A 23,167-nucleotide genomic window follows, 5' to 3' on the forward strand; every position below is an offset into this window, starting at 1 on the left:
TGTGTGTGTAAGTTTTGTGTGTGTGTGTGTGTGTGTAAGTTTTGTGCATGTGTGTGTGTGAGTTTTTGTGTTCATGTGTAAGTTTTTGTGTATGTGTGTGTGTGTGTGTGTAAGTTTTTGTGTGTGTGTAAGTTTTGGCGTGTGTGTGTGTGAGTTTTTTGTGTTCATGTGTAAGTTTTTGTGTGTGTATGTGTGTGTGTGTGTGTAAGTTTTTGTGTGTGTGTAAGTTTTGGCGTGTGTGTGTGATTTTTCGTGTGTGTGTGTGTGTGTATTTTTTGTGTGTGTGTGTGTGTTTATTTATGTTTTTTCTAGTGTTTGTTTTAGTTCTATTGATTTATATATTTCTATTTTTTTTTTTTGTGTGTGTGTGTGTGTGTGTAATTTTTTTTGTGTGTGTGTGTGTTTGTTTTTGAGTGTGTGTGTTAGTTTTAGTGTGTGTGTGTGTGTAAGCTTTTGTGTGCATATGTAAGATTTTGTGTGTGTGTTAGTTTTGGGTTGTGTGTGTTAGTTTTAGTGTGTGTATGTGTTTTATTTTTTGTTCGTGTGTGTGTGTTTTTTATTTTGTTAATGTGTTAGTGTTTGTTTGTGTATGTGTGTTTGTTCGTAAGTTTTTGTGTGTGTGTAAGTTTTGGCGTGTGTGTGTGAGTTTTCGTGTGTTTGTGTGTGTAAGTTTTGTGTGTGTGTGTAAGTTTTTGTGTGCATTTAAGTTTTTGTGTGCATGTAAGTTTTCGTGAGCATGTGTAAGTTTTTGTGTGCTTCCCAAATCATAATTTTCTGAAAGGACACACCTATGAAAGGCTAAGAAATCTAGCTTAGAAAAGTCAAAAATAGCAAATTAACCATCCCAAATCATAGGTTTCAGTCAACACACACCTACGAATGGCAGTGAAATCCTGCTCAGAAAAGTCAAAAAATATCAACCCACACACCCCCAAATCATAGGTTTCAGACATCACACACCTACGAAAGACTAAGAAATCCGGTTATGAAAAGTCAGAAATAGCAAATTACATATCCCAAATCATAGGTTTCAGACAACACTCACCTATGAACGGCTAAGAAACCTAGCTCAGAAAAGTCAAAAATAGCAAACTAGTCATCCCAAACTATATGTTTCAGACAACAAACACCTATGAAAGGCTAAGAAATCCAGCTCAGAAAAGTCAAAAAGTAGCAATCCACCCACCCCAACTCATATTTTTCAGACACTACACACCTATGAATGACTAAGAACTCCAGCCCAGAAAAGCCATAAATAGCAAACCCCCCAGACCAAATCATAGGTTTCAGACACCACACACCTACGAAAGACTAAGAAATCCGTTTATGAAAAGTCGGAAATAGCAAATTACACATCCCAAACTATTGTTTTCAGACAACATTCACCTACGAAATACTAGAAAAACTTAGCTCAGAAAAGCCTGAAATAGCAAACTACACATCCCAAATCATAATGTTCTGACAACACATACCTATGAAAGGCTAAGAAACCTAGCTCAGAAAAGTCGAAAATAGCAAACTACACATCCCAAATCATAGGTTTCAGACACTACACACCTATGAAAGACTAAGAAATCCAACTCAGAAAAGCCCGAAATAGTAATTTACATATCCCAAATCATAAGTTTCAGACAGCATTCACCTACGAAATACTAAGAAACCTTAGCTCAGAAAAGTCTGAAATAGCCAACTACTCATCCCAAACTCGAAGTTTCAGACAACAAACACCTATGAGTGACTAAGAATCCTAGCTCTGAAAAGTCCAAAAAGCAAACTACACCTCGCAAATCATAATTTTCTGAAAGGATACACATATGATAGGCTAAGAAATCTAGCTCGAAAAAGTCAAAAGTAGCAAATTAACCATCCCAAATCATAGGTTTCAGTCAACACACACCTACGAATGGCTATGAAATCCAGCTCAGAAAAGTAAAAAAATAGCAACCCACACACCCCAAATCATAGGTTTCAGACACCACACACCTACGAAAGACTAAGAAATCCGGTTATGAAAAGTCTGAAATAGCAAATTACATATCCCAAATCATAGGTTTCAGACAACACTCAACTATGAACTTCTGAGAAACCTTGCTCAGAAAAGTCAAAAATAGCAAACTAGTCTTCCCATACAATAGCTTTCAGACAACAAAAACCTATGAATGGCTAAGAAATCCAGCTAAGAAAAGTCAAAAGTAGCAATCCACCCATCCCAAATCATAGGTTTCATAGAACATACGCCTATGAAAGACTAAGAAATCCAGCTCAGAAAAGTAAAAAATAGCAAACTACATATACCAAATCATCGGTTTCATTCACCACACACCTACGAAAGACTAAGAAACCTAGCTCAGAAAAGTCAAAAATAGCAAACTATTCATCCCAAACTATTGGTTTCAGTCAACATTCACCTACGAAATACTAGAAAACCTTAGCTCAGAAAAGCCTGAAATAGCAAACTATACATCCCAAATCATAATTTTCTGACAACGCATACTTATGAAAGGCTAAGAAATCCTGCTCAGAAAAGTCGAAAATAGCAAACTACACATCCCAAATCATAGGTTTCAGACACCACACACCTATGAAAGACTAATAAATCCAACTCAGAAAAGTCAAAAATAACAAACTACATATCCCAAATGATAAGTTTCACTCAACACACACCAACGAAAGGCTAAGAAACCTAGCTCATAAAAGCCTGAAATAGCAATTGGGGGTCTGAGGAGGGCGTTTGGGGGACCCTTGGGGGGCCGGTTGGCCCTTTGGGAGCCCGGGGGACCTTTGAGGACCAGGGGAGGGCCTTTGGGGATCCGGGGGGCCCGTTGGGAGCCTGGGGGACATGTGGGGACCGGTGTAGGGCCTGTGGGACCCCGTTGGGCTGTTGGGAGCTCGCGGGGCCTTGGGGGGGCCCGGGGTTGGCGGTGGGGGGGCGGGGTGGGCCTTTGGGAGCCCGGGGGACCTTTGAGGACCAGGGGAGGGCCTTTGGGGGTCTGAGGAGGGCGTTTGGGGGGCTGGGGCTCTATGGGAGCTTGGGGGACCTTTGAGTACCGGGGGGCTTCCTTCGGGGTTGGGGTAGGAGGATTGGAACCCTTTGGGGTTGGGGTAGAGGACCTCACAACACTGTTCAAATGAAACTTGTGTATTATAACGACCACAGAGTTTCACCATTAAATTCTCTTCTAAAATCTCTTCAAAAATCTTCTTTTAAAATGTCTCTATCTGTTTCGCCGAAATAGTTCCATAACCTGTCTAAAACGGTTTCGCCCAAATAATCCCTAAACGTAAATTCAGCGTGTTCCTTTGTTATTGGCATCTCTGCGCTAACGCATTTCAAATTAATAAGAAACCTTTTCGCGCGCTAAAACAATTCATCGCTAAGATGTTTCTTGCCTAATTGTTTCCATGGCCTGTGGTTATTAATATCCTTTGGAGTTCGACCAAAAGAGTTGTTCCCGAGGCAAAGACATTAATGATTTGGATCTATTCCTGGAGAAATGTTTCTAGACGAAAATTTTTAAAGTCTGACAGATGATGTCATTGATTGATTGATCTGTCAAGAAAGGGGAAATTAATTTGTTGTTTCTAAGGGGAATTATTGATTCACGATAGGTGAATTGAGGTCGACAGCACAGGTGTTCCACGATCGATGTTGTTGTTGTTGTAAGTGCACGCTCTCAGCGAATGTCAAGGTCGTTGTTGTTGTTGTTGACACACTTTGATTACGCAATCAATTTCTCGGAAATTCACTTCCCCTTCGAGTCCTAGATCAATAACATTGTTCCCGTTAGAATTCAATGCGCATGTGCAACCTTCGCCCCGGAGTTATTACACATAGAAACATCAAATAAATCGACCTTGGAAAAAGAGGTCATTGACCCCATTACGTAATCTTTCTCCCTAGGGAGGCTATGCCCTTATTTGGTGCCCTGTCAGTATTCTATGCCCATATTTGGTGTTCGTACGGGAGATATTATGGCCATTCTACTAATAAAGTCAAACAAGTTTCGAGGAAGCCATTTAACCAGAAAAAGGTAAAATTAATATGAAAATTTTGTTTTGATTATTCATGTACGGTGAGCCAAAATCAAAACCTGCATTAATTCAAAAACGTTCAAAAATTAAATAAAAAAAACAAGTTTTTTTTTAAATGAAAGTAAGGAACGACGTTAAAACTTAAAACGAAGACAAATTATTCCGTATATGAAAGGGGCTGTGCCCTCCTCAACGCCTCGCTCTTTAAGCTAAAGTTTGACTTTCTCACAACTCTATTTTTTTTAAACAATAAAAAAAAATTTATGATTTTTTATTAAACTTTCCATTGATTTTGAATTGAAGTTATCAAGTATTTTGCAATAGGTTGCATAGGTTGTATCAAGACATGGCTAATTGTAGACAGAAAAAAGCCAAGACAGATAGTCCAAGTAATTGAGAGGCAAATGTTTACATGGCTGGGGCACTGGTAAATGGCAGGAGTATACATGGTATCTCTTATTGGACAAATAACCCCTCCCCCCAAAAAAAAATTCCCTCTTGACAATTCTGTCCTCGCTGAAAATTCTCTTCCGTAAAATTTTTGCGGGTGATTCTGCCTAATGATTTTCCTTAGCATGCTTTCATTTGAAAAAGACTTTAAGTTCAAATGGTTTTTCTAATCACTCCAGAAATTCCCCCTTCTGTGGAAATTTTTCCGGAAACCTCCCCCCGCTCCAGTGGGAAGTTGCTTCCGCGAAAATTCCCCTATGGTGAATTTCTTCTGCTAAAAATCCTCCAATGGAAAATGATTTCAGGGACAAGGAGGTTGGAAGGGGGGCTAGTTGCCCTCCAATCTTTTTAGTCACTTGAAAAAAGGCCTAGAATTCTAAAGGCCTGAAAAAAGGCCTCCCAATATTCTAGGACCATTGGTTCTATAAAATCACTCATGGGGAAAATAAACCAATAAACATGTAACCCTGATCTTTCTTCTGGCAAAAAAGCAACATTCCACATTTTTGTTGATGGTAACTTGAAACCTCTACAGTAGGGTTCTTCGGTACGCTGAATCTGCTGGTGTGATTTTTATTAGGATTATTTGACTTTTTGGGGGTGTTCCATTTTTCTCAGGCTCCTAGCTTTTGATGGGTAACACTAAACTTAATGAATCCTATATAAATTGAATGAACATAAAAAGCTAATTCTTTTTATGTATCTATTGATATCAAAATTCTGTTTTTTAGAGTTTCGGTTACTAATGAGCCGTGTTGCTCCTTATTTACCGTTTGTTACCACGAACTGTTTGATATGTGTTAGCTGATTGCTATCTTGGTGAACTGCATATCAGAAAGAGAAGTCTAATCCATACATTTTTACATTCACACAGATTTGATTCACCACAGATTACATTCACCCAGCACATAAGAGCTGATTGGATTGCCCGTAGGAAAATTTGAAACAGTCAAAGGATTGGAACTTATCTTGTCACAAGATTTTTAACAAATCATCGCTTTAATCCTCTCTGTCATCATAGCATCTTATACAAACTCCAACTTTAGATTTCACAGTTTGTCGGAAAATGAAGTGCCAGCTCCTAAGAGTATGCTGGTCTGTATTCAGTGTTTGTGTTTGGAGCAGTGGCGGATCTAGGGGGCGAGGTCGCCCCACTAACGTAGTCTAAAGTAGCATAATTTACTTAAATAACGCAAGTTTGCATTAATTAAACTTGCTCCTAACGCAAGTTTATCAGATCAACCTATTTTGCCCCCCCCCCTAAAAAAATCCTGGATCCACCCTTGATTTGGAGATGCGTATTAAACCATTTATGGGAATGAATGGTAAGTAATGAAAGACAAACCCTTGTCCCAAATAGGGAAAAATAAAAAAAAACTAGTATTTTGAGAAAAATGTATGCATTAAAAATCTAATTTTAAGCTAATTCTAAATATTTAATGGTCATTACATAAGTTTACAACTTTGCATCAAAAGATATCATTATCTGAAGATTTACTGTATCAAACAGTGTCATCAAACAATGAACAACAAGTGTCATCAAACAGTTCGTGGTAACGAACTGTAATTAAGGAGCGACCCGGCTCAATAGTAACGGAAAGTCTAAAAAACGGAATTTGGATACTAATAGATATACCAAAGAATTAGATTTTATGTTAATTTCAAATATATAAATTTCATTAAGTTTAGTCTTATCCATCAAAAATTACGAGCCTGAGAATATTTTCCTAATTTTTTAAAAAAGGGGTAAACATCCCCTAAGAGTCAAGTGATCTCAATGAAAATCACAACATCAGATTTAGCGTATCAAATAACGGTACTGTGTAGGTTTCAAGCTCGTATCTGAAAAAATGTGGAATTTTGTATTTTTTGCCAGAAGAAAGGTCACGGATGCGTGTTAATTTTTTTTCCAGGGGTGATTGTATCGACCCAGAGGCCCTAGAATATCGGGAGAAGGCTCATTCGAACGGAAATTAAAAGTTCTAGTGCCCTTTTTAAGTGATCAAAAATTTGGAGGACAACTAGGCCCCCTTCAACATCCCTTTTTTCCCAAAATCATCCGATAAAAATTTGGAGATAGCCATTTTGTTCATCATAGTTCAAAGACCCAATAACTATGCCGTTGGGTATAACATGATCCCCCACAGCCCCAGGAGAAAGGTCTTTAAATTATAAAATTTGCCCATTGTTTGCGCATAGTCTTTGTTATTGGGATGTATGCATACATTTTCGGGTGGGGTGGCAAATTATTTGCTTGGGGTTTTTCCACACGGGAATTTGCCTTGGGGAGATAAGTTTCCTGGGAGTGAACTTGTCAGGGGAAATTATACACTGGAGGAATGTGCCAGAATTCTTATACAAAATTCTTTTTATATGTCTTGCTTTCTCTTTTCCGTCTCAATTTTACACACAGATTAGTTAAGTGGGATTGTCCGCGGTAAATTTTCACCGGGATTGAATTGCCTAGTGGATACTTCCATGGGGAGGAGGTTTTTCCGTGGAGGTGGGGTCATATTTCCTGTCATTATTTACAAAAACGATAAGAAACTAAATAAAGAAAACAAGTTTTTTCCAACTGAAAGTAAGAAGTAACATTAAAACTTAAAACGAACAGAAATTATTACTTATATAAAGGAGGTCGCCCCCTCCTCAACACCTCGCTCTTTACGCTAAAGTTTGAATTTTGTCCCAATTCAATAAGAATGACTCCTGAAACACAATGGCCGTTTAATTAGAACAATAAGACGCTTTTTTTAAAGTGTTTAAAAAACAATAGTGCAAAGAACGAGGTGCTGAGGAGGGGGCAACCCCTCCTCCTGACAAGTTTCTTATTTAACTTTAGGAAAATAGGAACACCACTGAAACGATACAATTTTATAGAAGTCTTACGACGACATTCAGAGTGTCTGAGAACCCGTAATTGAGGTTTCAACCTCTAAATAGAAATGTTGAAAATATTTTTTATATTTCTGAAAAGTACAGTCATAAATTTATTAGTATTTTTTTCTTGTATAATGTTCCTCGTCTAGTGGTAAAAAGAAATAAGAAGAGGGCTCATTTGAACTTAAGACTATGAAAAAGTCTTTTAGAAACCTCCAACGTTTTCAGAACATACTGCTTCATTGTGGCATAAAGCTTGATTTAAATACGTTGATTGATTTGAGACCTACAGTCAAGACTGCATTGTTTTAAAGCCAATTTTAATTGGGAGCCGAGAGGATATTTCTTTGAGTTATCTGGATATTCCATTACTGAACTTCAGGGTTTTTTTTCCCACTTTCTATAGAAAGACATTAAGATGAAAATGGAGAGAGACGACTTATATCCTAACCTTCTTGATTTGAAATTTAGGTTAAGCTTTGAGGATTGATATTCACTGAGGGGAATAACCCCCCCCCCCTCGCATAATACAATGTAATTGAGATTTTTCCCATTCTCCTGTGTTTTCACTTGCTTCCTCTGAATCATTATCAGAAACATACTCTAACGAGTGAGTAAGCCTTCAAATGGCTCACAGAACTTATAGACTATTTGAATTACCATTACTCTATGCCTATCTACCTTGGTTCTGCCATAGGATGGATGGTAGACTATTTATCATTAATTAAAATTAATCATTTTTACATAATTCTGGAAAAAGTTATGCCAGCTTTGCCTCTCACAGAGACTATCTGTCTTGTTTTTTCTGCAATTAGCCATGGCTGTCAAGTTTTCCATCGCTTCCACCGAGTTGAATTTAATTCAAAGATGTCTGATCGCACAAAACTTTTATATAAATATTTATATTTACTCATGGGCGCAAAACGCAAAACGCAGAATATGCAAAACCATAGAAAAAATGTGTGTTGCCCCATTGTTGACTGCCTGCCAATAGATTTTGACGCTATAATGAAAGTGTAAGAGCCTAACTATTGATAACATTCGATCAAAGAATCAGTTTTTTATGGTTATCCCAAATTTGTATTTGTTTATTAGGAATTAGTGCTTATTTTTTATTAGTAACAATTAGTGTTTATTAGTAACAACTTCATAAGGGGCGATATCGGTAAAAAAAATGCCGTCAACTTTTGCTTGCATTACCCATGAGCTGATATATGAAGCCACTATAATCAGAAACGTTTCCCCTGAACGGAATGCTTGGAATTTTGGTATTATCCCCCTGAACGGATACATTTTTTGTGTTTTATCGTAATTTATTTAGTTTTCGAGGAGTGATTGTGTTTATCTAGTTGTCGCTTTGAAAAAGATTTGATTTTTTTTTACAGTTATGAAGTATAAAGGTGTCAAATATATTGGTTTTGGTATTCAAAATTCAATTAAAAACATTGAATTAAAAATTTTTATTTGATTTTTTTAATCTTAGTATTAATGCTTTACTTTGAACCAGCCAATTTGATAATGCGTTACTTTTCATAAACAATTGAGTATAAAGGCATTAAATATTTTGTTGTTTGATAACCAAGTTCAAAACTGTCGGTACTGTTGAAATACATCCATTCAACACTTTGGCATTGCTCAACAGAACTTAATGTTGGGAGGTTATATCTTATTTTTTGTAAGTAAGATGTTGTTTTGTGTAATTTTTTTAGTTAATTACTTTTTCCATTTTTATATAGCTTACTTTTACTTTATTTGACATACTTTTTTCATTGCCTTTAGAAAAATGTTTATCTCTTAAGCTTCATTAAATAAAAAAAACTTTTCTCAACTAAAATCAAGTAGCAACATTAAAACTTAAAACGAACAGAAATTATTACGTATATGAGGGGGGTTGCCCTCCCCCCCCCCTCAGTACCTCGCTCTTTACACTACAGTTTTTCGGTACTTCAAAAAAAGTTACTTATTATTCTAATTAAACGACCCTTGTGTTTCAGTAGTTGTTTTTGAGGAATTGGGACAAAATTTGAACTTTAGCGTAAAGAGTGAGGGTTTGAGGAGGGGGAAACCCCCCTCATTTACATAATAATTTCAGTCGTTTTAAGTTTGAATATCGTTCCTTAATTTAAGTTGAAAAAAAGTTGTTTTTTTATTTAATATCTGATCGTCTTTTTAATAATGCCAGGATACCTGGCTCCACCTCCACGGAAAAATCTTCCTCCCCACAGAAATATCCTCTGGATAATTCAGTTCTGGCAAAAATTTAACCCAGACAATTACCCTTAACATCCCCACGCCCAAAATTGAATCGGTAAAGAAAAAGCAAGGCATAAACAACTTTCGTAAAGGAATTCTGGCAAATTCATCAAGTGTAAAATTTTCCTTGAAAAGTTCACCCCCTGGGAACTTCCTTTTCCATGTAAACTTTTCCCAGTGTAAAACCCTCCCAGCGGAGAATTCTTCCTCCCCTCCCCACTCGAAAGATGTATGCATATTCCCAATAACAAATAAAACAATATGTTAATTTTATAACTTAAAAAGCTTTCCCCAGGGGCTGTAGGGGATCATTTTATCTATAAAGACATAGTTATTGGGCCTTTAAAGTATGCTGAAGAAAAAAGCTATCTCAAAATTTTGATCGGACGATTCTGGCAAAAAGGTGGTGTGGGAGGGGACTTAGTTGCCCTCCAATTATTTTGGTCAGTTAAAAAGGGCACTAGAACCTTTCATTTCCGTTAGAATGAACCCTCTCTCGACAGTCTAGGCCCACTGGGTCGATATGATCACCCCTATGGAAAAACAAACAAACAAACAAAAAAAAAACAAATAAACACGCATCCGTGATCTTTCTTCTGGCAAAAATTACAAAATTCCTGAAATATATTCCTTGTCACCCAACCACCACTGATATTTTGGTATTTGCCCCCCTCCTGGAAAATTTTCTGCCGGTGTCCTTGTATTTACTGACTACTTTATACTAATAAATGACATAAAAACTTTTACCTTGCTTTTGCAAACGCTTTAGAACTTTAGTAGCTGCTTTAATTTTTACTCTGAAAATAAACGAGCTTGCTAAATTTTCAGATTCGAATATCAATTTCTTTTTTTTCTTATGCTGAAGTCAAGTAAACCCTTTAGAACACTGATCTCTATTTTTTACCTTTTTTGGGTTCAAATTCATTTTTATCTGTCCCACGGAAAACGATCGAATCAAAGAAATAGGAAGTCACAGATCCGTTTAAGGGCCCCAGGGGTTTAGTCTAGTATTATTATTATTCAGTCATGTATCAAGATCCATCATGAGAAAATGCTCGAAGGATATTTGTTTCATTAATTTGAATCATTTAACAACATGACAAGTTATGATAGAGCTATCGTTTGGGTCTTAAGTCAATAATAGTTTGGCGAATGCTTTGGCAAAGATGATTATTGGTTTGATATTTGTTTTCGTACTTATGGGATTACAACCCTTGATCAGAACTTCTTTGTTTACTTCAAAGAACACCTCAAAGAGTTTTAATTGAGTAAAATGTTAAACCAGGTGAAACTTGACTGCAGTGACTCTATCTTAATTGTACTTGTTTACTCTAAGCCGAAGAGGCAGAAGGCTAGTCATGACATTCAAAATTTACAAGCATTCAAGAAAAGTGGGACACGATTTCTTTTCTATGCCCCCTATAACCAAGGCCGTATCCAGGGGAGGGGGGGGGTTACCCGGTTTGAACCCCCTCCCCCGAAATTTTTGACCGAGTCGAAAATAAGTCGAAAATTAGTAAAACCTAGGTAAAAATCAGTAAAATTAGTCGAAAACTGAGTCAAAAATTAGTAGACCCCCCCCCCCTCAGAAAAAAAAATCCTGGATCCGCCCTTGCCTATAACGCTGAAACATTTGTCTTTATGATTGCCAAATTGTACCTGTCCACTGGTATGATAGTTGCCAATTAGAATCTTGTTTCGGCAATTTTTTTATCTATCCAAATTTTTTTTTGACATGCCAGTGCCGTAAGAGTGGGTTCCTTAAATGGTAAGTATATTCCTAAGAAACGTCACAAAACCATGATGGCAAATAATGCCTTTATCATTCATGAAACAAGGGTAGATGATTTAGTTTGGGATTCGTGGGGCATGAGAATAATATGGGCCAAGAAGAAACTGCCTTATGCGTAAATTTATGTTACAGATTTTGTTTTATTTAACCTATAATCGAATAATTCTATATCTGGATTTTCCATGATCCTCTACTTGAAGGAAATTTAAGTTATGCAACGAAGGGCTTACAACATAATTTTGAATATCCTTATTATCTTTCGCAATATTATGTTTGCTAATCCAATGGAACCTAATAAAAGATAACGAAATTATTAGCGCCCCCTTCCCCAAGTTTATATAGTTAGCCCCCCCCCCTTCCAAATTTTCCGTGTCCTTCCCAGAAATATTTGAGCCCCCCCTCCCTAAATAAAATTTAGCATACGTGCTAAGATATGTGGCCAAGACACCCTTTGATTAATGACATCCTTACAAGAATGACAAAATCTCTTTTAGAAACATTGGTGTATTCTTGTGAATCTTATGTTCACTGAGAATTTTAGTAACTACTGTTTAGCCTTTTTTTTTTATCTCTGCTGAAGACTCTAAGCAATAAATGGCTGTACCGCACATAATTTTTGAAAGGCTGCACAGGGAACCAATGAAGGATGCTCAGTATCAATTGGCCAATTTTAGTCAAACAGTTCGTGGTAACGAACTGTCAGTAAGGGGCAACCCGACTCAATGGTAACCGAAACTCTAGGAAACGGGATTTTGCTACCAATAGATACATCAAAAGAATCCGATTTTAATGCTGATTTCAAATATATAAGTTTCATCAATGTTAGTTCTACCCATCAAAAGTTACGCACCTGAGAAATTTTGACTGATTTTTGAAAAAAGGGGGAAAGACCCCCTAAAAGCTATAGAACTTTAATGAAAATCACACCATCATATTCAGCATATCAGAGAACCCTACTGTAGAGGTTTCGAGCACCTATCTACAAAAATGATGAATTTTGCTTTTTTTTTTTTTGCCAAAAGAAAGATCACGGATGCCTGTTTATTTGGGTTTTTTTCCAGGGGTAATCATATCAACCCAGTGGTCCTAGAATATCGTGGGGAGGGCTCATTTGAACGGAAATTGAAAGTTCTAGTGTCCTTTTTAAATGACCGAAAAAAATGGAGGGCAACTAGGCCCCCTCCCACGCTCAATTTTTTTCCCAAAGTCACCAGATCAAAATTTTGAGATACCCATTTTGCTCAGCATGGTCGAAAATATGATAGCCTTGTCTTTTAGGATGACTTAATCCTTCGAGGTTCCCGGAAGGAGGGCTTAAAGTTATGAGCTTTACCCAATGTTAACATATATTATTGGTTATTGGGAAGTATAAAGACGTTTTCAGGGGGGATTTTTTTCTGGTAGGGGTGGATGGGTAGAGGGTTATGTGGGAGGATATTTCCATCAAGGAAGTTTTCATGGGGGAAGGGACATTGCTATGAAGGGGGCGCCGGATTTCCCAGCATTATTTAAAAAAAAGATCAGAAGTTAAATAAAAAAAACAAGTTTTTCAACTGAAAGTAAGGAGCAACATCAAAACTTAAAACGGACTGAAAATATTACGTATATGATTGGGTTCACCCCCTAGTCAATACCTCGCTCTTTAAGCCAAAGATTTTTTAGTACTTTCTTAAGAGCAACTTATTCTAATTAACGGCATTTGTGATTAACGAGGTCATTTTTAAAGAATTGTAACAAAATTCGAAACTTAGCTTAAAGAGCAAGGTATTGACTAGGGGGTGAACGCCCTAATATACGTATTAAAAATATATGAATATAGAAGTTCGTTACGTAAGTTAATTCGTAAGTTACGTATATTTATTACTAATAAAAACGTTCGTAAATACAATTAAACAAGTTTCGAGAAAGCCAAAGAGCGAGGCGTTGAGGAGGGGACAGTCCCTTTCATATACGGAATAATTTCTGTTCGTTTTAAGTTTTAATGTCGTTCCTTACTTTCAGTTAAAAAAAAACTTGCTTGTTTTATTTAATTTTAATAAAAAGTATAACTAAAATAGGATAGCAGCGCATGTTCGATAGAATTGCAACAAGGACTAATAAATATTTTAAAGTTTTTTAACGAGTTAAAACCGAATTTCTGACCCCCCCCCCCACTTTGTGTTCATTTTAGAATGTACTTGCTACCATCATATTGCTCTCATTTTGTTATAATTACGATTGTGTACTGCTTTTTAGTTCCACTTATTTTATTTCTTATTTGCTATGAATCCTTCTGTGTTTCTTCTTTTATTAAATAAAAAAAACAAATGTTTTTAACTGAAAGTAAGGAACGACGTTAAAACTGAAAACGAACAGAAATTATTCCGTATATGAAAGGGGCTGTCCCCTCCTCAACACCTCGCTCTTTACGCTAAAGTTTTTTATTGTTTAAAAAAAATAAGAGTTGTGAGAAAGCCAAACTTTAGATTTTCATGTACGGTGAGAAGGCTCACCGTACATGAATAATTAAAACAAAATTTGCATATTAATTTTACTTTTATTTGGTTAAATGGCTTTCTCGAAATTTGTTTAATTTTGTTTACGAACGTTTTTATTAGTAATATATATATCTAACTTACGAATTAACACACGTAACGAAATTCTATATTCATATATTTTTAATACGTATATTAGGGGGCTCATCTACTGTTCAATACATCGCTCTTTAAGCTTAAGTTCGAATTTTGTTCCAATTCTTTAAAAATGACCCCTTAATCACAAAGGCCGTCATTTAGAACAAATAGTTCTTATGCAAGTACTAAAAAATCTTTGGCTTAAAGAGCGAGGTACTGACTAGGGGGTGAACCCAATCATACAAGTAATATTTTCTGTTCGTTTTAAGTTTTGATATTACTCCTTATTTTCAGTTGGAAAACTTGTTTTTTTCATATTTAATTTCTGATCTTTTTTTAAAATAATGCTGGGAAATCCGGCGCCACCTTCATAGCAATGTCCCTTCCCCCATGAAAATTCCTTCATGGAAAGATCCTCCAACATAACCTCCAACCCACCCACACCCCTACTACCAGAAAAAATCTCCCTGAAAACGTCTGTATACTTCCTAATAACCAATACTATATGTTAACATTGGGCCAAGTTCATAACTTTCAGCCATCCCCCTGGGAACTTCGGGGGATTTAGTTATCCTAAAGGACATATTTATCATATTTTTAACCTTGCTAAACAAAAAGGCTATCTCAAAATTTTGATCAGGTTACTTTGGGGAAAAAATGAGCGTGGGACGGGGCCTAGTTGCTCTCCTTTTTTGGTCACTTAAAAAGGGCACTAGAACTTTTAATTTCCGATCCAATGAGTCCTCCCACGATATTCTAGGACCAATGGGTCGATACGATCACCCCTGGAAAAAAACAACAAAAAAAACAATAAACACGCAATCGTGATCTTTCTTCTGGCAAAAAATGCAAAATTCCACATTTTTGTAGGTAGGAGCTTGAAACCTCTACAGTAGAGTTGTCTGATACGCTGAATATGATGGTGTGTTTTTCATCAAGGTTCTATATTTTTTAGGGGGTGTTTCCCCCCTTTTTCTGAAAATCAGCCAAATTTTCTCAGGCTTGTAACTTTTGACGGGTTGGACTAAACTTGATGAAAGTTATATATTTAAAATCAGCATTTAAATGCTGATTTATATCTATAGATATATATCTATAGATAGATATATAGATATACATATATAGATATATATGTATAGATACCCGTTTTCTAGAGTTTCGGTTACCATTGAGCCGGGTCGCTCCTTACTTACAGTTCGTTACCACGAACTGTTTGATATATTTAAATATGGGGTTTCCGGAATTAGTTCCGTTTTATTTTTGAGTTGATTAATTAAGGGTTGCTTTGTATGTTATTTTTTTTAGTTGGTTGTAAGGTTGGTGCTGCCACCTTTCTTTCTTTAATTCAAGTCTTTTTTTTCTTTTTTTTTTGCTGTGTCTATAGAGTCTCGTATCACCCAATCCGAGTAAATTAATGCTGATAAACGGTATCGGGTTGGTTTTTTAACAACCTGATTGTTGTTGGTTGTTATTCTTTAATAAATTTTTTATCCCTGTTTTGGAGCATGGGATCCACTGGGGATCGTCTATTTTTTGTTTTTGTTGTTCTACATGTATTGTTAATAAAACGAATTTGAACTTTTAACAGATCCACCAATTGTTAAACTTGAAAATGCTCCGTCATCTGATCTTGAGGAAGGTTTTGACAACTTGTCGCTTCGATGTTCTGTTGATTCTAATCCCCAAGCAAAGATTATTTGGAGAAAAAATGGAACTGCTGACGTCATATCAACTGGAAAGAAGCTGGATTTCTACCCTTTACTAAGAAAAAACAATGGAATTTATTCCTGTCAAGCAGAAAATGAGGTTGGAATCTCGGAAGCTAAGAATGTAGAAATCAATGTTAAATGTAAGTAGGAATTATTTCTCTTTCTTAATTATTGATTAATTATTTTTTCTATATTTGACATTGCATGTAGATTAAAAATTTTAAACTCTTATCTGTCGTCTTCAATATAAGCGCAATTGTTAATTTTAAATTGAATTACAAAAATTAATCAGCAGCACACTAAGATTGAATCTGAAGAGGGGAAGCATCTAAACAATGACATCAACGAATACTACTACTACTAACAGCAACTCACTCCAGTACCGAGCCACTTAAAGTCGGCACAGATGTGTACGCTCCTCTTCCACATTTTTTTTTTTGAGGTTTACTTTTTACCACCTCCCGTGAAGCTCCAAAGGATTAAAGTATTTAATGACCTTTTTACTTGTCAGAAAAGATTTTGCAAAACAAAGTAGCATTTTCACCACTTTAGGACGTAAAAATAATCGCAGCCCGAATGGTGCCCAAAAGGCATTGAGTGAAAGTTCCGAGGTAGTCAAACGATTAAAATTTATCGAAAAATTATTTATTGAACTTCCCAGTTTCAGATGCACCCCAGTTCCCAGTTGGGGCGAGGCATCATGATTATCTCCATGATATTTCTTGGGGGAGGGTTTGTTAGTTCTATAAAGAGCCTGTTTTAACAGATATTAAGCAGTAATATTTCTCATTTTCTATCCATATGCAATGTTTAATGTCTTCTTGTTTACCGGGGGCGTAGCCCCCTCATTGTCGTCCATGGGAAGCAGCACTATAGAACATGTTTGGTCTAAAATTTGCCTTTAAAACCGTTTAAATGATGACCCTACAAATATACCCATTTGTTTCGAAGATTTCTTAGAAACCATAAGCGTAAGCTGTCTATTAACAAAAATAACTAATATTTAAATAAAAAAATTAAAATAACTCATATTTTCTTCTTTTTGTCTTTAACTTGGAGCCAGGCACGTGCGCTACGGGGACGGATAAAAAAAACTAATAATTTGAGTTAGAACTGCCCAAAAAATCCAGAAAAATTTAAGATTTCGGGGGGATAGAGCCCCAACCTCTTCCGCATACTTTCTTGCTAATAGAGTTATTAGTTTATTAATTGTTTTAATGAGTTTTTTAATTTTTAAATTTCCGTTTTTATTGAATATATTGAATATGGAAAAGATTTTGTGGAATATATATATATATATATATATATATATATATATATATATATATATATATATATATATATATATATATATATATATATATATATATATATATATATATATATATATTGCATTGAGTATATAAAAATATCAGTAGGATTTGAATAATCGATTTTAGTTTGTTTACAGATGCCCCTGTGGATGTGGAAGTACTTATCCCCGAGATGGGTACTGTTGGAGGCTCCGCTCAGCTTCAGTGCACAGCAAATTCTAACCCATTGTCTGACTTTCAATTTTTACAGAAACTCGAATCTATTCCAGAAACAAACGTTATGAGAGGAGATGGAAAGGTTTTGCTGTTAGGAAACTTAAGCTACGCTGATCAGGTCTGGTTTTTCTTCCTTTTATACCTCTAAACTTTTTCATCCTTTTCACTCTTCTCCGTCTAAATACTACCAAAGAACTTACTTTATTTTTATTTTATAATCAGAAACAACGCTCTGGTGTTGCTTGTAGCAAAGACGCTTATCAAATCTTTGCTTTTTTCAGACCCACTTCATGTCAAGAGGCGTTCGTAAAACCTTTGCAGGGAATTCATTCGACGGGAAAATGAAAACCGTAGTGCCCTTTTTAAGATTCAAAAGTGATTGGAGAGCAACAAGCCTTCGTCCCTTACCCTTTTTTGCTACTAGGTCCCTTGTAACCTTCCAAGACATCCAATCAAAACTTTGAGATAGCTGTTTCGTTTATTAAAAGGGTTAATAAATATGTCTCCAGAGACGGCACAGCGCCCATAAGCCCTGAAGTAATACAAATTTGCAATTATTTAAACATTTGCCTCATAATGGAAAAGGGAGGCTTGTGCAGTATCTAATGATCGGGTAAGGGTACTAAGTTAAAACTTCTAGGGAATGTTAAGAGGGTGTGGAACTAAATAAAAAGATGCTAGGTGCATCCAGGTTGTCCGAAGAGTGTATATTAATATGTCAGAAACGGCTAAGTGTATTAAATTGAGACTTTCAGGGAGTGTCGAGGGGAATGTTTGATCGAACTAAACAAAAAGACACTAGGTCCATTCAGGTTGTCAAAAGGATGTGTTTGCAATATCCAGAGAACGACAATGGGCGTTGGGTTGAAACTTTCAGGGAATGCTGAGAAGATGTTGAAGTCAATCAAACCAAGCTTTTTATGGTTGTCAAAAAAACGTATCTGCAATATCTCTTGAATGGCTAAGTGTATTAAGCTGAAACTTTCATGGATTAATGAGGAGGGGTTTGAACCTAATCCAGAGACACTATGGGCATCCAGGTTTTCAAAATGGCATACCTTCAATATCTCAGGATCAGCTAAGGGTATAAGTTTAACACTTCATGGAATGTTGAGGGACACGATTGAATCAAAAGAGACTTTGTGCATCTAGGTTGTCAAAAGGACGTATCTGTAATATACAAGAAATGCCTAAGAATCTTAAGATGAAATTAATAGAGAATTTTGAGGGGAATGTTGAATTAAATGAAAAGACAGTATGCACATCCAGGTTGTCACAGGGCGTATCTGCAGTATATCAGGAGCGGCTGGGGATATTAAGAAGAAATTTTTCCCTGGAATGTTGAGGAGGATTTCGAGCGAAACTAAAAGACCCTATATGCCTTCAGGTTGTCATAATAGTCTATGTTCATTGTCTTAGTAACGGCTTATAACGGCTTTAGTAACATGTACATCCGGGTTGTCAAAAGGGTGTGTCTATGATATCTCAGAAATGACTGAGGATATTAAGATATAAACTTTCAGGGAATGTGGAGGGGGTGTTGAACTAAACCAAAAGACACTAGTTGCATCCAGGTCGTCACAAGGATGTATCTGTAGTATCTCAAGAACGACTAGGTGTATTAAGATGAAATTTTCAAAGAACGTTAGAAGGGGGGTGTGTTTAACTAAGGTAGAAAACATTATGTGCACCCGATTCGCCAAAATAGTGCATCTGCATTATTTCAGGAATGTCGAAAGGAACGAACCGAAACTTTCGTGGGATTTGGAGGGAAATTGTAAACTAAATAAAAAAAAACACTACATGTATCTAGGCTTTAAAAAGGGTATATGTGCAATATTTCAGGAAAGACAAGGGGTATTTAGATGAAATTTCCAAAGAATGTTGAGGGGGTGATGAACTAAATAAAAGAGGGTATGTGCATCCAGGTTGTCAAAATGACCATACTATCAAAAAATATTAATAACATAAACCAGCAATCAAAATTCGGCAATAAAAACAAACAAAAAGTTTTTTTTTTAATTTTATTTCCGGAAATGAAGCTTTTCGAAGAAAAGCAAAGAGCCATATGAAAGCCTAAGACAAGCTGAAATATAGTCCATATAATAATTCTTATATATTAAGTCCTATATGCTCAATTCGGCTTTAGTCAAGCGATGTTAACCAAGCAGGCTATTATTTTTTTAACATCGTTTACTAGTAATGCTTTAAACTGTAATGTGAAAGTCGCTTCAGTATTCCTGTATATCAAGAAAGCTTTCGACTGGGTTGATTATGAAATTTTGGTGAAAAATTTAGATAATTAAGGTGTTCGTGGCGAATCATTACAGTTGTTAATTTTTTTTCTGAAAAAACTGACCCAGTGCGTGAAAATAGATGATTTCAAATCAACTGATAAAATTATAAAACGTGGGGTTCCCAAAGGGTCTGTTTTGTGCCCCATTTGGTTTTTTTTATGTATATTAACGATTTAGAATAGTGTCAGGTAAGCTATGGTCAATCAGCTTTGGAAAAGTCTGTGCTTGAAGCTATTCTACCAATCTTTGCAGAAGATACCCATTATTCAGTGGTTGCTTGGATAGAAAAGAAACTGCTAAATATTTTGAGAAGACGGATGGTATGCATTCAAAATGGATTAGACTTAATAGTCTAAAGCTGGATCACAAAAAAGCTCCCGTGTTATATATGGTAGATGCCCTAATTTTTTTAATGAACTAAGCAGTTACAATTAAGTACCCGGCTATTTACCCGGCTAATATCCTAGGGACACTTTATTTATTTCTTGTGCATACTCATCTAGAACACTATGTTAGTTTTTGGTCATCTACGTTCGCAGATCTTGTGGATAAGTTGAGGGTGCTTCAAAATAAAGTGGTGAAAGTGCTGATTGGTGATTATATTTGTAAATGTTCTCCAGTGAGGTCGAAGTATTATGAACTTGAGATATTACCCCTTTTTAGTCTAATGGAATTTTATAATGTTCTGTTCATGTCTAAGTACCGAAAATTCTTTTGCCCAAGTATTTTAACGGTATTTTTTTTACCGGTTTCAAGTATTGACAAGGGTAATACAATGAGTTCAAATAAGTTTAAACCCTAAAGTAGTTACTATTCGATCAAAGTTTTGTATCTGTCAGGTAATCTCTAGCATCTGGAACAGTTAGCCATGGAATATTGGGCAGGAATCAAATCTGAGGGATTTCCAAAGGCTGCTTAAAAGTCATTGATTTAGGGTGTACGAAAAGGGTGGTTTGAGAGTTTTCTGTTTTCTTCCCTTGTTAAATCAAGAAAGAGTGTGGATTTTTTCAGTCAAATGGATTGAAGATGGGAGGTCCCATTTGGTTTGTTTGTCTTTTGTTGTTTTTTTTTGGTGGTTGATTGTCATCATCTTGCACAAATTAACATAAACATAACGTAAGTCTTATTCTTCTCTTTACTTATTTTTGCCATTATTACTTCAGATCCCTCTCAGAGTTAAATAATATGATGCTGACATATTAGTGAATCCTCATCCTGCCTTCCTCAATTATTTCAAATTTCCAAAAGAATACTTGAATTTTTAAGCAATTGCGTATAAGCTTATTCGACCCAAGTGTTGGAGGGGAGGGGGGAATGATTTTCTTTTGCATTCATAAGATTATTATATTTTGTCAATATTGTGGTCCATCTGTGTGTTTCATCTTAAAAGTATGCAATGGATCGAAAAATGTCGTTCATAATTAGATATGTTTGTTAAATTGGGGCAAATTCGAATTACTTGTATATATGTAGACTCCCTACACTCCCTATTACTAACGACTCAGTGCAGCACCAAGCCCCTCTGAGGCCAATACAGCTACGCAAGCTCCTGCTCAATTCCAATATTCACAGCGTCCCTCTCTACACCCTCTTAAGAAATTCTCATTTCCCTTAAATTCTTCTTCACAACATCCTCCCATCCCATCCGGGGACGACCTGCTTTTCTTTTGGCCCTAGACGGTTATCCAACAAGGACAATCTTTGGCAATCTGTCATCCTTCATCCAATAAAACGTTTCCCAGTCATTTGATTTTAGTATCTCGTTATAGCCCTAGAAAGCGGGATTGAGCAATATTTTTCATAGAGCTTGGGTAGGGGGGGATATTTCATTCACAGGGTGACCAGACGAAACCCCATCACATTTTGAATTTGGTGATTCAAAATGTGTCTGATCTCTACAGCTATACTTAGGATATGGAATGGTCTGATCGACTTTTCTGTATCTTATTTGTTTCATAAGAAAGTTTTTTTTTCTTCCAAAATGCGGTTACATCCTTTTTTTCTTAAATGAAAAGATGCCTTGGTTGAGATTCAGATTTCTTAGTATGTAAATTGGTTCTGCCTAGTCTTGAAGCTCTGGAAAAGGCTTTCTTTTTAAAAACAGAATGCTTGTTAATAACAGTCAAGAAACTCAAGAAACTGAAAAATTTCTTTTCCAGTTTTTTGTGTTTTTTTCCCTGTTCTGTACTGTAAAACGAATGCTGTTTTACATACTGCCTTTTGAATTACCAATGACTATATGACGTTCTTGACATTAACACTGTCCACTTTGCTCTTGTATATAACTATTGTTTCTGTTTTTGTGGGAGACATTAAATTGCTGACAATCGATGGACTAAGAATATCATCTTATCGCTTATGCTATTATCTAATGGAAATGCTAATTGGGAAATCGTGTTTAGCTAAAAGCACAAAGATGGTATCTTGCTTAAAGCTGTTAGAATACTATACCTGAGAGGCAGTGTTGTGGGAAATACTTTAAAATGTAGTTAGTCACAAATACAAATTACTCATGCCACAAAGTAATTAATTAGTAACTAGAAATACATTGCCAGGGAAGTAATTGTAGTTCTACAAAACACCTTTTTCTCAAAGCGTACCGTTTAAGATGAAAATTCTCATAAAAAATTATTATCATAGTTGGGAGTTTGCTTTTAACAATAAAAGTTTGTCAGAATATTTATCTCCAGACTGACTCTGCTTTGCAGTGAAAACCGAACCCCGAACAGAAAAAAGACGTTCTACCGGATTAGACGATGACATGGCAGCATTGAACTTGTGGAAAACTCGTGCAACATCTGAATATTATTTCAAGGACTCAATTGAACGGTTTTGTTGTCCATGAACCGCAGTAACTGAACTTTCATGTTACAGCCATGAGAAGAATCTATGCTCGCCCAAGCACCATCGCAATCGAAAGTAAAAAAAAGTCATCAGAATCTATTACCGTCACTTTGCTGTGCTTGGCATCACAATCAGTCAACTGATCATCAGCTCTGACTAGCAAAATATGTTTCATTTCGTCACAAACCACATCAATAATCCGGCCACGGATATCTCCCTGTATCCGTCTTCTCTTGAAAAAAGGGTGGGTTCCGCTAGCTATTGCTAGCTCCTTAAAACTAGGCTCACTTAGCTGCATTGTAAAAGTGTGTTCAAACCAGTTTTCTAAATCATCCAAGGTCGTTTCCATAAGAGATTGTGCGTGAGTAGTAATCAGCCTTATACTTCTGGACCTTGTATACACCTTTTCAAAGAGCTCCCCCGCATTCCGGGCCAACCAGATATGTTTCTAGGCCAACCAGACATGGTCTTATACTTTTGTCAATTTAAACAAGTTTTTCTGACGCAATTTACCAGATTTCTAGTTCATGGTATATATGTCTTTTTAGGGTAAACCCATGTTAAAAAACCAGCGCGTCTTGTTTAGCTGTTAATATATATTCATTATTTTTTGTTGTTGTCACTATTCCAGTTTTTTCTAAACCTGTATTTGCATGTGGTTACTCCACATACGATATCCTTTCTGTTTTATTCTGGACCTTGCATAACGTGTTATGAAGGACAAGTTTTTCTGACACAATTTACAGACCAGATTTCTACTTCATATATT

At 36.1% G+C, this 23,167-nt stretch overlaps 1 protein-coding gene across 1 annotated transcript in view; it reads left to right on the top strand.

Annotated features, from left to right (window-relative positions):
- Positions 1-23,167, top strand: part of LOC148950805 (kin of IRRE-like protein 3) — a 162,290-nt gene that overhangs the window by 75,822 nt on the left and 63,301 nt on the right. The window contains exons 6-7 of the mRNA XM_089090465.1: positions 15,608-15,868; positions 17,179-17,375. Of these exons, the coding sequence (XP_088946591.1) occupies positions 15,608-15,868; positions 17,179-17,375 (458 nt within the window). The remainder of the gene's footprint in view (positions 1-15,607; positions 15,869-17,178; positions 17,376-23,167) is intronic.

This window comes from Artemia sp. Qi Xiang Cuo, chromosome 6 (assembly GCF_049724085.1).
Source record: "Artemia sp. Qi Xiang Cuo chromosome 6, ASM4972408v1, whole genome shotgun sequence".
NCBI classification, from domain to species: domain Eukaryota; kingdom Metazoa; phylum Arthropoda; class Branchiopoda; order Anostraca; family Artemiidae; genus Artemia; species Artemia sp. Qi Xiang Cuo.